This window comes from Anser cygnoides, chromosome 1, assembly GCF_040182565.1.
Source record: "Anser cygnoides isolate HZ-2024a breed goose chromosome 1, Taihu_goose_T2T_genome, whole genome shotgun sequence".
In the NCBI taxonomy this organism is placed as follows: domain Eukaryota; kingdom Metazoa; phylum Chordata; class Aves; order Anseriformes; family Anatidae; genus Anser; species Anser cygnoides.
In genome coordinates, this window is record NC_089873.1 from 192858575 (window position 1) to 192873270 (window position 14696).

A 14696-nucleotide genomic window follows, 5' to 3' on the forward strand; every position below is an offset into this window, starting at 1 on the left:
CACCGTCCCTGGGGGTGTTCAAGGAAAGGTTGGACATGGTGCTTAGGGACATGGTTTAGTGGGTGACATTGGTAGTAGGGTGATGGTTAAACCGATCTTGCAGGTCTCTTCCAACACGAACGGTTCTGTGCTTCTACGTTTCCCCTTCACCGACACCCGACCTGTCACGCTAAGCCGGGGGGGGCCGCAGCCTTCCCCCGCCATCCCGCGGCCCCAGCCCGGCCGCCGCGCATGCGCCCCCCCGGCGGCGGAGCGGCCGCGTCCATGTCGGCGGCTGGCTGGAAGATGGCGGCCTGGAGAGCGGCGCTGGCGGCGGCCGCCCGCGCTCCGCTCCGGGGACGGCTCGCCGGGCTGCGGCCCGCCCGGAGCCAGCGGCGCCCGGCCGGCTGGAGGGTGGCCGCCGCCGCCGCCGTCCTGCTCGGGGGAGGCTCCGTGGCGGCGTGTTACGGCGGCTGGCGGGGGTGGCCGGGGGCGGGCGCCTTCCTCACCGTCCTGGCTCAGGTAAGGCGCCGGCAGCCCCGCTCCGGGAGCCCTCGACGCTCGCCCCGGGGGGCGCCTGGGGCCGGGGCGGGAGGGAGCCGGGGAACTGGGGGAGGCCGGCGGGGTGTGCGGGGAGCGGCCTGCGGGAGCCGAGCGCCGGCGGTGCCTGAGAAGTGGCCTGGGGGAGCGGCTGCCGTGACGGGGTCAGGCGGGGAACGCATGGCTCCGGCCCCCCGGCAGCTGTGTTTGGCCATAGGTGCTCCTGCTCCGCTTGGTTCTCGGTAACTTGGCTTGTTATCTGCGGTGGAAGCAAGCAGGGGTCCCCTGACAGCCCTGGGGTGTGCCCTGAGGGGTTCGTGTAGTCGTCGTGGGTACGTGACCCGTGCTGAGCTGCCCGTCTGCTGGCAGCTTCCAGGGCTTGGCTTCTGGTCCGCGATGCCCAGCCTGAGCTTCAGGTGCTCTTAGGCATTAGCACGCTTCCCCCCTTAACAAAGAATATTCCCCCAAAATATCTCTTCTGTATTCCCCCAGAAATACGTGACACGCAGCAGTTAGGGTGATACCAGTTGGTACGTTCAGAATCTGGGCGATGAATGTTACGATGCCTTGGAGCATCAGTATTCATGCAGAAGGTCGAGAACACATACTCGTTATTTAGAAAATAATCACCACAAATTCCAAAACACAGTTACGCTTCCCACTGTTATTCATTTTGTGTAGTGAACTTTTTCCTGTTCTTCCTTCAGGGAAGAAATGGCTGTCAATTAAAGTCAGATAGGCTTCCAAGATGGGAAGACCCAGAAGTGATCTGGGCCAGCAGGTTAGGGTGGGATGGGGTTGGGAGGTCAGTGTATGATTGCATTGCCATTCAGCTGCTTCTGTCTAGGAAATTTTGGAAGAATTCCATGGTTTGTATGCTTTGAGATCCTGTCTCTTAGCAAATATTGAACCGTTTGAACTGCAGGCAGGTAAATAGCGATCTTATTTATTCTCAAATCAAGAGCAAGGAGTGATTTTTTTTTTATTACTTATTGATGTTGCAGTCTTAGGTGTTGCAGTGGAGGAAACTCCACTTTTAAAATAAGAATGCTTCTGAAATAGGTTAAGTGTTAGTCCTGATTTCTTGGACAGCGCTTGTTAAAACTTTGGTTTTATGTACATACTCCCATTGAGGAAGGCAAACATTATTGCACTAGAATTTCTACTGGAAATGTATCTTCTTGCTGTAATGAGCCAGCAGAATAAGATTTTATATTTAGCTATGACATTTTTCAGCAGCATTGCATTATGTTTACAAAAAAATCCTGTCCTTGAGGCCTATTACCTATATGTATGGGACTCTTGCATAAGTACACTGTGTGTGGGTGTATATAAAATGTGTTAACAGGAAGTAACCGCTTTTAAAGACTGTTGAGTTGAAGGGATATAGCTTTGGTGCTTGTGTGTTCTTGGACTAGCTTCCAGGTAACACATGGACAGTCCTACAAGTACACCTTATAACTCTGCGGCGGAACTGAAAAGCTACAGCTTCTTGAATTGATTCGTTATCGGTGACAATAAGTTGCTGGACTCTGCAAATGTTAAACAGTTTATTCAATTTAAACTTTTTAGTTTCCTGATAAAAGACTGTTGGACATCCCATCGTAGTTGCAGACAAAAGTTCTCCGTACATCTCAAGCTCTGCGTTGCTGCAATTAATGTAGTGACACTTCAAAAAGTACTTAAGAACTGGCCATGCGGAGCATGGCGCTAAGGGCAGTAAATTGAAAGCAGAAGTGGCCTGTAAAATCCGCGAGGACAGATTAATAGAACCAAAGCAGCATGCTGCGTTTCTTTTAAGCAGTTTGAATGCTACCGGTGGCTTCTTACAGACAGAAATAAGAAACAATCAAAAGCACTGCAAAGTGTTGAAACGTGTATCACCTTTATTTTTATGTCTTGGAGCACTCTTTTTTTTCAGTTCAGAGCTTTTGCTTAAATTGAGATACATTTCACATTCTACAAGTGGATGACCTGACTTTATATTATTCCTTTTCACTGTAGTGGATCTCAGGCAGCTTGGTTTGAGATCTCAAGCTTTGCTTGAGATTAGGCTTGCAAACAATTATGTACTGTTAATGTTGCTGTAGGTTATATAGGGGAATTGTGTGCAGCATGGGTATTGGAAATTTTATAGATTAAGGTAAGTATTTGAAATTAAACAGCACAATTTCCATGAGCATTGTGGTAATAAAAGTATACGCAGTGGAAATATTTGTATATCTCTCTCATGTACCAGGCCTAGCATATGCTCTTGAGAATGCTGAGTCCTTTAAGCTACAATGCTTCCCTGTTTTTCTTAGTAATACAGTCTTGACTGTTGAATCATAAGAATAAATCACTGCAAAATGGGTGGTAATTATTTAAGATGCCTGACAGAGTGAAGTTGACAAAGTGCCACTATTTCAGCATAATTTGAGCCACCGATTGAGTTTGTGTTCTTGTCCTGACAGTGAGATGTAACAACCACTAATAGCTTTATTGCAGTCAGTGTTCATTGTAAATACTTACTAGTTGAAATTGATAGCTATTTAGGTTTTCCTTTAGTGTCAATCAAACTAGTTTCCATCAAACTAATTAGAAGTTGTTCAGCATTATGTGTGATTCATGTAGTTACTTTCATTCTCAGTATTTGCTGACCTACTGTTTAGAAAGGTACAGGGAATATATTTGAATAAGTCCTTATTTATGATAGTAAATCTCTGCTGTACAAAAATTTTAGAGCAAAATTAACGTAATCTCTTTTTTTTTCCCCCCAGCTTTTATAGATACCAGGCCCTAGTTCTAGCTATTCTTGTTATTTACCAGTGAAGCTCCATTGCGTGTCATAGAAGAGATATAGCCTGTGCTGGAAAATCTAGATCAGCTTTTCCAAATGAAGGGAGCAAGGCAGCTTTTATAGAGGGGCAGGGTGGTGGCAGTGAGTGCCTTCATTCTGCCAGTGTGACTGAAAATGGTGATTGTATTGAAGTTCACCGAACGTATTTCTTCTGTTATCCTGAACAACATGCCTGGGTCAAAAACGTACACGCTACACTACACACTGCAGTGGTATGCCATAGGTTGCTTTTCGGTAATTCCAGAATGATGTGTAATTGGGAACCTTGATCAGACTTGCGGTATTGTCCCAGATCTTGCATTTTCTAATACTAAGGTGGCATTACACGTCCTACAGCTCTTGGAATCCTTTGCTTAAAACACACTGTTCATTGCAAGTCAGTTTGCAGTCGCTCAGGTTGTCTTTATCAGGGTGAAAAATCAAGTACAGGATTGCCACAGAGCATGCAAGTGGATTTGGGATAGAACACATCAGGAAACTGTACCATCAAACCTGGGAACTTGCCAAGGGACCGTAGCTTCGATCATTTGCAGCATGTGTGAGCATGAGATAAGAGAGCTCTGAGAAGCACCAAGCTGCCACAGGCAGCGTCTCCTACCCCTGCTGAGTTTTTTAGGGATGTGTTTAGTCAGTTTCAGCAAGAAGAATACAATTTGATTCACCCGGGAGAAGTTGCCCTCTCTGTAGAGTGTTGCATTTTGTGCTCAGTCTGAGTCACTCTTTCCAACTGAGACTGGCTAAAGTTGTTACTGGTGTACATATATATAATAACAACATGTGGAAGTCCTGTCTGTTTGGTACTGATAAAGGTGATATTGTTGCAGCATTCTTTTCCTAGGACTATGGGAGCACTAGCTGATAGTTAAATATTTGATCCGGCTTCCCTGAGCTAAGTGGAAGACACAACTTGACCTCCAGAGGTCCCTTCCAACCTCAACCATTCTGTGAACTTAATGATAGTTCTTGCTACTGGTTTCTGTTACGTGATTATAGCCTAGTTTGTTCTCTTCATCTTCCCCTTTCTTCTGTTGTTTGTGTCGTATTAGCACTGTGCTATGGTTCTTCCAGATAAGAAGAGACTCGATTCCTGTCCTAGAGGTCTTAAATACATATTGTATTTGATCATACATTTGGTCTTAACGTTTTCAGTTGAGATAATCCTATTCTTTCACAATGGATAACAAACCACTTGTGCCTTTTTTAGTGTCTGATATTGATGAAATACTTATTTTATTTTAAAATGTGGGGTTTTTTTTGAAGCAGAAAATAGCCTTTTTGTGTTTGAAAGTGGGAGGGTGGGGGAAAGTCCAGGAATCTCTTTTGGACTTGTTAAACTGTGTGGAGTGTTTCACCCTTTTCCACTTTTCTAATGATAGCGATTCTTAACAGAGCCAAAGATAGGCACACATGCGAGTGGTGACTGTGTGTGGCCATTTCATGAAAACTGTTACTCCAAACAGCTGTGAGTAAAATACTTTTATTGATTAAAGTTGGAGCTTCAGTTCATTTTCTTGGGCTATGTATGTAACCACCACTAAAATTTACTTCGGAGCTATTGCCTTATACTCTTCGGTGAATGCAGAATACCGTAAAGGATACCCTGAACACCAGTTTTGTTCAGGGAAGCTGCCCTTGGATCTGGCACAGTGGTAAAGACAAAATAATCCACTGGAGGACCTCTTCACGAATCCTGGCTGATAGAGAGCTCAAAGTGCTGCAGTTCATAAGATAATCTAGGGAGACTGCTGCAATTAAATGTAACTCAAAAGTTTATCAGGTTTGTAGGAGAAGTCTTTGGGCTTCCAGATGTGGAAGCTGATAAAAATGGTTTTAATAGTTCTGAGAGCAGACTGTTTCTTGGTCGTACTTTGAGTGCTGGGATGGATTTGTTTCAGACGAGTTCTAGTATATTGTGCATGGTTTTCATCTGGGTAAAAATTTCAATCCTGATCAATAGATGATTCGCAAACTAATGTCAGCTATGCATATGTTACCTTTTTAGTTTATTTTCACTTGATTGGTAACTTCTGGCATAGACATGAATGCGGTATTACATTCTTGGTGTCACTGCCCCTCATTATGTGCTACCAAAGCAAATGACATCAGTTGCATGCATGTCAAAAGCAGCTTTTTGTTTAAATTGTTTGAAGCAATTTCTTTAGAGCAGTGGAAGGAAGAAATGAATAGCTCTGGGATTCTGATATTTTTGCATATTCCATGTATCCTGGACCACTTGATGACTTATGTTATGCTTATACAACTTTTAGCTCACATTTCCTCAGTTTTATTTATTTATTTTAATATAGATTATATCTAGGAAGGTAAAATGTATATTAACTGCATGTACAAGGTTTTCAGTATTGGCAGGTAGGATGTACATGTGTGGCATTTGAATTCAGTCACCAAATAGAAAAAAAAAGCGTATTTTTTTTTGTAGGAACCATTGGTTAATCTATAGTTCACATGTAGGTGCTTTAAACTGAGAGACTGGTTGGCAAATCTCGTTAGAATGGGAATTTTTGTGGGGGTTTCTGTGCAATCTGTTCTAAAAGCCTGGTTCATGCTAAGGAAGAACATTGCTGTTAAGATGAGGTGTCTGGATAAATATAGAAGTCTGGATAAAATTGCATAAGGATTTGTAGTGATGTATGGAATTGCTCGGAGGAATCTGGTTCTAAAATAAAACCGGTAAGAATATGTACAGCCTAATCTGAAAAATAGACAAGAAGATTCTTGTGCTTACTCTGTCATAAAAATAAAAAAAAAAAGCCAGCTTTTGTTTGATCAAAAGTCCTGGAATAATTTTTGTGTCCTAAGTAATAATTTAAAAGCGTTTGTCTTTGAGTCTTTTTTTCTATTAGAGTTCGAGAGGTGTTTGGACAAAGCTCTCAGACACATGGTCTGATTTTTGGGTGGTCCTTTGGGTACCCAGGAGCTGGACTCAGTGATCCCTATGGGTCCCTTCCAACTGGGATATTCCGTGATTCTATGAAATTAATTGCGAATGCAAATGTAACAGCACATCTAATAGATTACGAGGATGCTCACAAAAGAATAATTAAGCATGTATAAAATACAAGTCCTCAGTGAACGCTTTAACAGGCTTTTGAAATTTAATGCAAATGTTTTTAATCCACATCAGGCATGCTACTCGCTGATAGCTTGCAGGCCTCGGAGAAGCTTCGTGCCGACCTGACCACACGGCCCTATGGTTAATGCTTAAAATCTGCCTGGTGAAACAAGGCCATATAAAAAACCATTAAAATCACAATTACTGTTGTGGGCTGGAGCCACTTTAAGTAAGGCTTATGCTTTTTTTATTACTTATTTTTCCTGCTTTACCTTGTCCGTTCCACACCATGCTGGCCTTGGATTTTCCTGCTGCTGACAGAAGCTGTCTACGTGCGATGGGCCACGCTACGCTGTGTGAGGTGGCCAGGGACCACGTTTGCCTGCCCCTGCCCAGCATCAGGTCAGTGTTGGGGCTGCAGCACGGCAGGGAAGGCGTGAGGGGCTCCAGGCTGCCTTTTCGGCTTCAGCCTTGAACCACCCCTCAGGTGGTGCCTTTAAATCTTCCTCCCACTGAAGCATCTGTAAAACCGTCAGCCTTCAGGTGGGCACCAGGTCTGATTTAAGGTCTTTCAAAGCACTCATGTTTCTTGACAGCAGTGCCCAGTGCTGGGAAGTCTTTTTCTTGGTGAGCAGTGAGTGCAGGCAGCGTTCTTGTCAGCATCGGTAACATCCTTCTACCGGCTTCATATTTTGCCTTCTGATGCATCTTTCCTGCTATATTTACAATGTCAATAAATATGACATATAATTTACAATCTCAATAAATATGACAAAATGATGATCATGACAAGGTAGTTAAACATTGTAGGTAAACACACTGAACACTTCCTATTTTTGAAAGGAAATGAGTACTCAAGTACCTTGAGTACTGTGTTCAGTTTTGGGCCCCTCGCTACAAGAAGGACATGGAGGTGCTCGAGAGAGTCCAGAGAAGGGCAACGAAGCTGGTGAGGGGTCTGGAGAACAAGTCTTACGAGGAGCGGCTGAGGGAGCTGGGATTGTTCAGCCTGGAGAAGAGGAGGCTCAGGGGCGACCTTATCGCTCTCTACAGTTACCTTAAAGGAGGCTGTAGAGAGGTGGGGTTGGTCTGTTCTCCCACGTGCCTGGTGACAGGACGAGGGGGAATGGGCTAAAGTTGCGCCAGGGGAGGTTTAGGTTGGATATTAGGAAGAACTTCTTTCCCAAAAGGGTTGTTAGGCATTGGAATGGGCTGCCCAGGGAAGTGGTTGAGTCCCCATCCCTGGAGGTCTTTAAAAGACGTTTAGATGTAGAGCTTAGTGATATGGTTTAGTGGAGGACTTGTTAGTGTTAGGTCAGAGGTTGGACTCGGTGATCTTGGAGGTCTCTTCCAACCTAGACGATTCTGGGATTCTGAGTAGTCAGTTTGTCATTGCATTTCTGGGATATCGACAGTCAGTGGCTACATAAGATATTTTAACACAATTCATGCATACACCTTCTAACTGGTGTATCACGTCAGTTTATTCTATTTTTTTTTTCTCGCCATTGCTTCTAGAAGTAAACTGAAGTACTGGGGTTGGGTCTGTGCACATAAATAAATACCTTAATAACGTTGTTGCCTCCTAATTCATCTAGGAGTAAGTTAGAGTTAATAGTCCCAAATATTATGAAAATGGTGTGTTCAAAAACTCATTTTAAAACATCATTCGTCCAATATTTAAGCATCAATAAATCTATGAATCTTATCCACAGGGAGAGCTTTTTAGAATTGGATTAACAGCTCAGACTTCCCTAATCTTTTTTTTTTCTTTTTTTTTTCCCTGAAAGATGCTTCAGTCTTTCTGAGCTGTTCCTCTTGCGCAGCCAAAGAGGGTAACCTTAGCTACCTCTTGTTTAATTCTGTATTTCACTGTGTTATGGAAATACTGTGTGTATCAGGTATCCGCTAAGCGGTCTAAATCAATAACGGAGATATTAAATATATCACAAACATCATTCTCTGCATTGGTGACATACAGACATTGTCATGTTGTGTGCCCAAAATAGAATGTGGTATAGAGAGTATGGAATCTGTAGGGCCATGATGTTATAATTAATTATAGACTTAGATGTTGCTTATGGATATACATTTGTTTCACAACTTTAAATATACGGTATCCATTTCAGCCTTTTGAATGTGAGATATTTATATCCTGAAGTTTTTGGCTTTGAAAATATTTACATTTATTCCCTTCTCTGTGTGCACAGAGATTCTTTGTACAGGTGTCTTCATTGATACTAAAACAACATGATGTCAAATGTAATCTTAGGGGTCGAGGTTAAAATTTAACTATCTTTCGTCTGATCTGTCACCTTCTACTTGGATTTGCTCCGGCTGTATGACTTGAGTAATTAAACAAAATTTAACTAGCATTCTTTAGGCACTTTGATACATGTGGACAGATTGGGTGACTTAAAGTTGCATGATTTTATTGTGGTTTTAGCTATTATTTTAATTTTGGTGTAATGAAAGGTTAATGTTACAGTTTGAAAGTCATTGGCTGCTTATGCTAGTGGACAAACATGAATGAGTAAGAAAATAGTTTGACTGCAAGTTAAAAATACTGTTCTGAATAGAAATAATTATACAAAATAATTGGATTTTTAACAAATACCCCAGGAAGAAATTAGTATTTATTTACCGGGAATAATAGACCCTTTCCTTGCACAAAACAGACATTATAATGTTTCTTTTTTATCTCCATTCTTAGATGGAAGATGTATCTAAAACGATGTTGTTTCTAAAAACTTTGAACAGGCAGAGTGATAAGTAGCCTCTTTTTCTTTTTTTTGTAAAAAATGATCAGTTGTGTCCAAACAGTAGCCTCAATTCTGTTATTGTGTTTGCAGGATGAGCATAAGAGCTCTGTATTACACTTCCTTGTAGATTCTTGTCTACAGACACAAATGGCTAAATATGGCTATTCCCAGGAAGTGGGTTAGCATCTTGCAGCATAATGTAACCAGAAGAAGAGGTAGTAGCTCAGAATCTACAATTAATTTTTGCTCTGGGGAAAGTTACACAGATTTCACTGGTGACAGCTGTGACAATAGCATTGGGGCTGTTCACGTTACGTACATCTGCTTATTTCCTGCACTGGGTGCTTCCAGGTCACTCAGTGTGAGTACTTTGTAATATCTAATTTATTTCTTTTTTTACTATTGTTCTTTGAATAATGTTACTTTATTTGACATAAGTAGGCTTAATTTAGTTTAATTAATATTCCACAAAGACACTAACTAAAGTAATCATCAGAATTAATGACAGAGAAAATGGTGTGAAATGCTCATTCAGAACACATTCAGTTGGCTCTGTCTCCTTACTGTTGCTCCTGACCATTGTTAACTACACTATGGGCCGAAGGACAACAGAATAGTCTTGTTAGCTTTAAACACCAGCCAGCATTTAAATTAGTTCCTCAAGTCCCATTCAGCGTAGGGGAAATTTCGAGAGTGACTGTCTTGCAGTGATGAAGTCTATAAAAAGCAGTTGTAGCAGATGTAGCTAATAAATACTGTCTTATCAGCGCTGATCCCTTCCCTGCTGCTGCGCCAAATCAGCAGTAAAACTCCTTCATCTGCCTCCAAAAACTGCAGACTAACTCTAGCGTAGATGAAAAATTGATATGAACTGAAGGAAATCAGTGTTTCCAGAAATTATTTTTTCTGAATCTCTTTTTTTTTAAAGTAGACGTTTACTTTGAATAAGGCCTATTATTGGAGATACTGCCATAGCAATAATATATTAACGAATTATAATGCAATATTAAAATGCAATACACTTAAATACATATATAGCTTTATATATACTTTGTTATATGTAAATTTACATTTTATGCATACATTTCTAAGGATATAGTATTATGCATATGTATAAGATGCGCATAAAACACTCATTATGTAAATACAAGAGAAAGAAAATAAATGTAATGGTATGATAATAATGAAATTATGAGTTTTATTTTGAAAGTTTCTGGTCTAACTTATAAGCTATGCCCAGAACAGGAAGGATGGATTCTGCCTGAAGTTCAGCTGAAGGCTGCTCGTGGTGGCTGCTCACCACCAAGTCAGGCCTGGCTTTCAAACTCACGCGGTGCGCACACTGCTGTGCAGCCTTGCTGAAGAGAAATTGGGAGAGTTTTTGGGAGAGTTCTATGCTGTCATGTTGCTCTGATGATACAACTTGGTAACAGTGTTATATTCTCTCACAGATTTGCCAAAATGAACTTTATTTTTCAGTGCAAAAGTTTTATGGGTTACGCACTGAGCACATTGCTTGACCGTTTGCTTCTCCTTTTCCAAAGCTTTGGAAGTTAGAAGACAGCAGAGCTGAATGCCGCAATAGACAGAAGAGTGGTTTAGGGCTGCAGCACAACCTCTGTCACAGTTCTCTCTGGATTTGTTTTTGAAGCAACTCTGGACTTACCTGGTAATTTGGCTTTTTTTTTTTTTTAACGGACATGCAAGTCAAAATGATGCTAAGATGCTGTATTTTACCATTGCTTCATAACCTCATAGTATTTATATTTAAAGTAACAGTGGTCTCAGTAGCCTGAAATTGTCACAAAGGGAAATGTTTTCCCTTGCTCATTTGCCTGAGGAGATGGCATTATTAGAGTGTGGTTCTTGTTTAGGAATGCAATAAAGCTGGTTGATAAAACATCTGGCAACCCTTTGTACTGAAGAATATGCTTGATGGCCTTAGGAATATGGAGTACAGTAGTACTTGGGAATAAGTAGAAAAGGACAGGGTTTTGCTGAACATGGGAATCAGCAGGAATAAACACTAGTCTCCAAAACAAAACCCGAAGTGAAAAAAAGAATAAAACAAAAACCAACAAACCCAACAATACAAAACATGAATCAGTTTAAAACCTAGGCTTCCCAGAGCAATTCAGATACTTTTATCTAATATAAAGTATTATTATAAAATCTAGATTTTTTCATATGGAACAAATGAGGAGAATTAATATATGATTTAGTTGCTCACATTCGATGGACTCCTGTTTCGTAATACATAACTGTTTTTCATGAGATCCATCTTCACTTAGGAGTAGCTTACTGTTTTTTGCAGTGAGTTGTGTCCACAGTAGAACATGGGCAATTAATAAATTTTGGATGGTTACATGTATGTATCAGAGAACACAAACGTTTGTTTCAGTACTTCAGACAAGTGCAATATCTGGTTTGTCTTCATGAAATGTCTGTGTCACTAATGTAATTTAGAGGAAGACCTTATAAAAATGCAGTTACAGCAGCTACTTTAAAAATGTGGACAAGTTTGAATATAATGTTTGCAGTGAAAGAAACAGTCTTTCATATTCTGATTCTGTGGTTAGGCCTGGGAGGTTTGTAAGCACGTGAGAAACAACTGAGTAATGGAAATAGAGCTCCTTAAACAAGATGCAGATTCTATTTGTGCTCAGCTGGGTGAGTCCTACAATGTGCAGATACTTTTCTTGTGCTGTGACTTACTTGGTCTGAAATTATTTTCTTAGTCGTCCACCAAATTATCTGGCAGTGCATGCTGCTATTTTTTCCTTACTTAAGCGACAATTTTTTAAGCTCTGGAAACTCTTTTCATTTAAATTGGATATAGCTGGACCTTCCCATATGAAAGCTTCTCAGCAAAACCTTAAAATATGTTGAGACTAATTTACAAGAGCTAAACATGCTCTATGTTGTGGTTAAAATACACATTTTAATTTGCCATTCAAAGTAAATCATTTTCTGTATTATAACAGAGCTGTAGTTCTGTGTAGCTTGCTTGGTTAATGCATGTGTGTGTGTTGCTGCTGCAGTACCTTCTGAGAAAAAACAATTGCTCCTTTTTTCACATAGAGCTGTAGTTAAGCACTTCTGTAAATAAATTTGTGCTTGTCTTAAGCTCTCTCCAGTGACTTTATTGAAAAGAGTGCTAAAGACCTTAAAGCTAAATACATTTAGGCTGTGAGCTATGTGAAGGACTCATCATCAAGAACAAAAATGGCAAAATCTAAAGCAACTCTTATGCTTCTGGATTAAAATAAGTTAATTAAACGTCGAATTTTCAACTCGGCTGAAGAACCATCATGGACAGTAAATAGTGTAAAGTATATAAAATTGCTTTTCCTAGAACACAGTGTTTTCTTTTATTGTGAATATGCCTGTTGTATGGAATGTTCCTACTCAATCTCCCAGAAAAACATCGTAGGAAATTGCTGACATACTTTTTTCCCAGCTGCTGTTAAATTTGGAAAACTGACAATGTCATATTGCCAAATGGTGTTGCATTGTTTAATTTTAAGATTCATGTTCTTATTCCTCTTCAGCCTCAAAAGCGTAAAACACAAAGCAAAATAAGAAAATTTCAGTGCACCAGAAATGTTGCATGTGCTAGTTGAACATAGTTTGTATAGCACTAGATAGTCGATTCTTTATGTGAGCACGTCTATAAAAAATAATGTGGTTTCATCTGTGAATATGCCATCTGTTTGCTGTATGTTTATCATCAGTACCTCATTTCATTGTTTGTGATGAAGAGGTCCCTGGACAGTACTGCTTCTTGAAATGACAGTGATGCATTCAAGATGTATTGTCAGCAGTAGTGAATCATAGTCAGATTCCTTGCTGTAAAACTCTTAGAGCAGTATATAATGTTACACTGCTGATACCTTTTCCTTCGCACTGTACACTCATTCCTAGTGGTAGCATTTCCAGTGTTTCAGAATAGTGATACAAACAGCACAGAGTGCTTATACCAAGTGCCATCGCGTGGTTGACTCTTCTGGGAGAGTGATTTCCGAGAGCGTAGTTGTCGACCTGATGGCACATCTATTTCACTTCTTCTTCCCCAGACGGCTAGTTAACTTGATCTTTCTGGGGATCTGGGAGCTTTCCCTGCAGGACTCTTTCCTCGTAGCGGGCTCTACAGGTTGAAGTTGTGCAGAGGGTCCTGGGTCCTCTCTTCTTCACGTAGCGTGTGAGTTGGGTACCTCTCCCAGCATCACTTCCAGGACCAGCAGCCTCCACACCTCGAACTGCCCTGCACTGTCGCTTTCCAGGAGGAGCTTGCTTCTACTATCTTCATTGCTTTGTTGCTGAAGCAATGGGTTTAGCTCTGAATACGGAGTTAGAAGGTGGAGGGTAATGTGAGGTAGGTAGAGAGGCTCTGGGGTCAGACAACGTAGGGCTTAAATTCTGGTTGTGGTGTACAGACCCTTCTGTATAGTTCAGTAGAGTTCCCGATTGCATATCACCTCTATAAATTCATGTTGTGGGCATCTCTTTCTAGCCACTGGAAATATCCAGTTGATCTGCTAGACCAGCAAAAGTGGATTCAAAAGTTGTTTGCAGTTCTTTGAAGTGTATTACACTTCATGCATAATGTTTCTTGTCATCCTGGAGGCCATACCTGGGATGTTATTTTGCCTCTTCAGGCCTGGAGATTCTCACATTTCTCATCGCTTCATGCTTGAGGGAAGCTTCCAGCCATTTAGTGTCCCTATGAATGTGTTTGGCAAAATAAAGTTTGTAGAGGCAATACCCTTTATCAGATGAGATGCTGTAAATGGGAAAATTCCACAAGTTTTTGGTCACCACACAAGCTCTTAGATCTGAAGTAAAAGTAAATTTAAAAATTGAGCAAAAGTTGAGGAAAGATTGCTCTGCTGGTACTTCAGAAACTGGAAAATGTGCCTTCTCTGTCAGCAAACCTTGAATAGACAGGTGAGGAGTTACTGGTAGTGATCAGCTTATGTTCAGGTAGTCATGAGATAATAGGGATGTGCTTTTGATTGTGAATAGGGCGTGGGCCCTGGAGCTTGTACATTGCAAAGAGCAGAGTCCAGGAACAGTTTCATAAGAATGTGAAGATAGCATGCTTGCAACACTCATGCCCATACATCAGCTGAATAATTTTTTGTGTTCAGATATTTTGCTGAATGCAACAAACTTCAGCTATAGACAGCTCAAAAAAGCCTCTTCTGTCTTTGCAGGAAAAATATCCTTTATTCTGTTTTGGTACTGCAGTCTTTCTACTTAATGTAATACTTTTATAGTAAGGGAAGCATGGGAGGACAAAGTGTCTCTACTGTCCTTCAGAGTTTGTTCTGCTGTATTTTTGGAGCTAATGTATGCATAAGGCACTGAGTAAAGTATCCTGTGTTATTGCATGCAATAAGTACATAAGATAGCATAATTTAAAAAGCGTTTGTCTTTGAGTCTTTATTCTATTAGAGTTTGAGAGGTGTTTGGACAAAACTCTCAGACACATGGTCTGATTTTT

At 40.9% G+C, this 14696-nt stretch overlaps 1 protein-coding gene across 1 annotated transcript in view; it reads left to right on the forward strand.

Moving 5' to 3' along the window:
* The first annotated feature begins 249 nt into the window (after positions 1-249).
* MICU2 (mitochondrial calcium uptake 2) overlaps positions 250-14696 on the forward strand; it is a 155275-nt gene continuing 140828 nt past the window's right edge. Inside the window, exon 1 of the mRNA XM_048072750.2 lies at positions 250-501. Coding sequence (XP_047928707.2) covers positions 265-501 — 237 coding nt within the window. The 5' untranslated portion in view covers positions 250-264. The remainder of the gene's footprint in view (positions 502-14696) is intronic.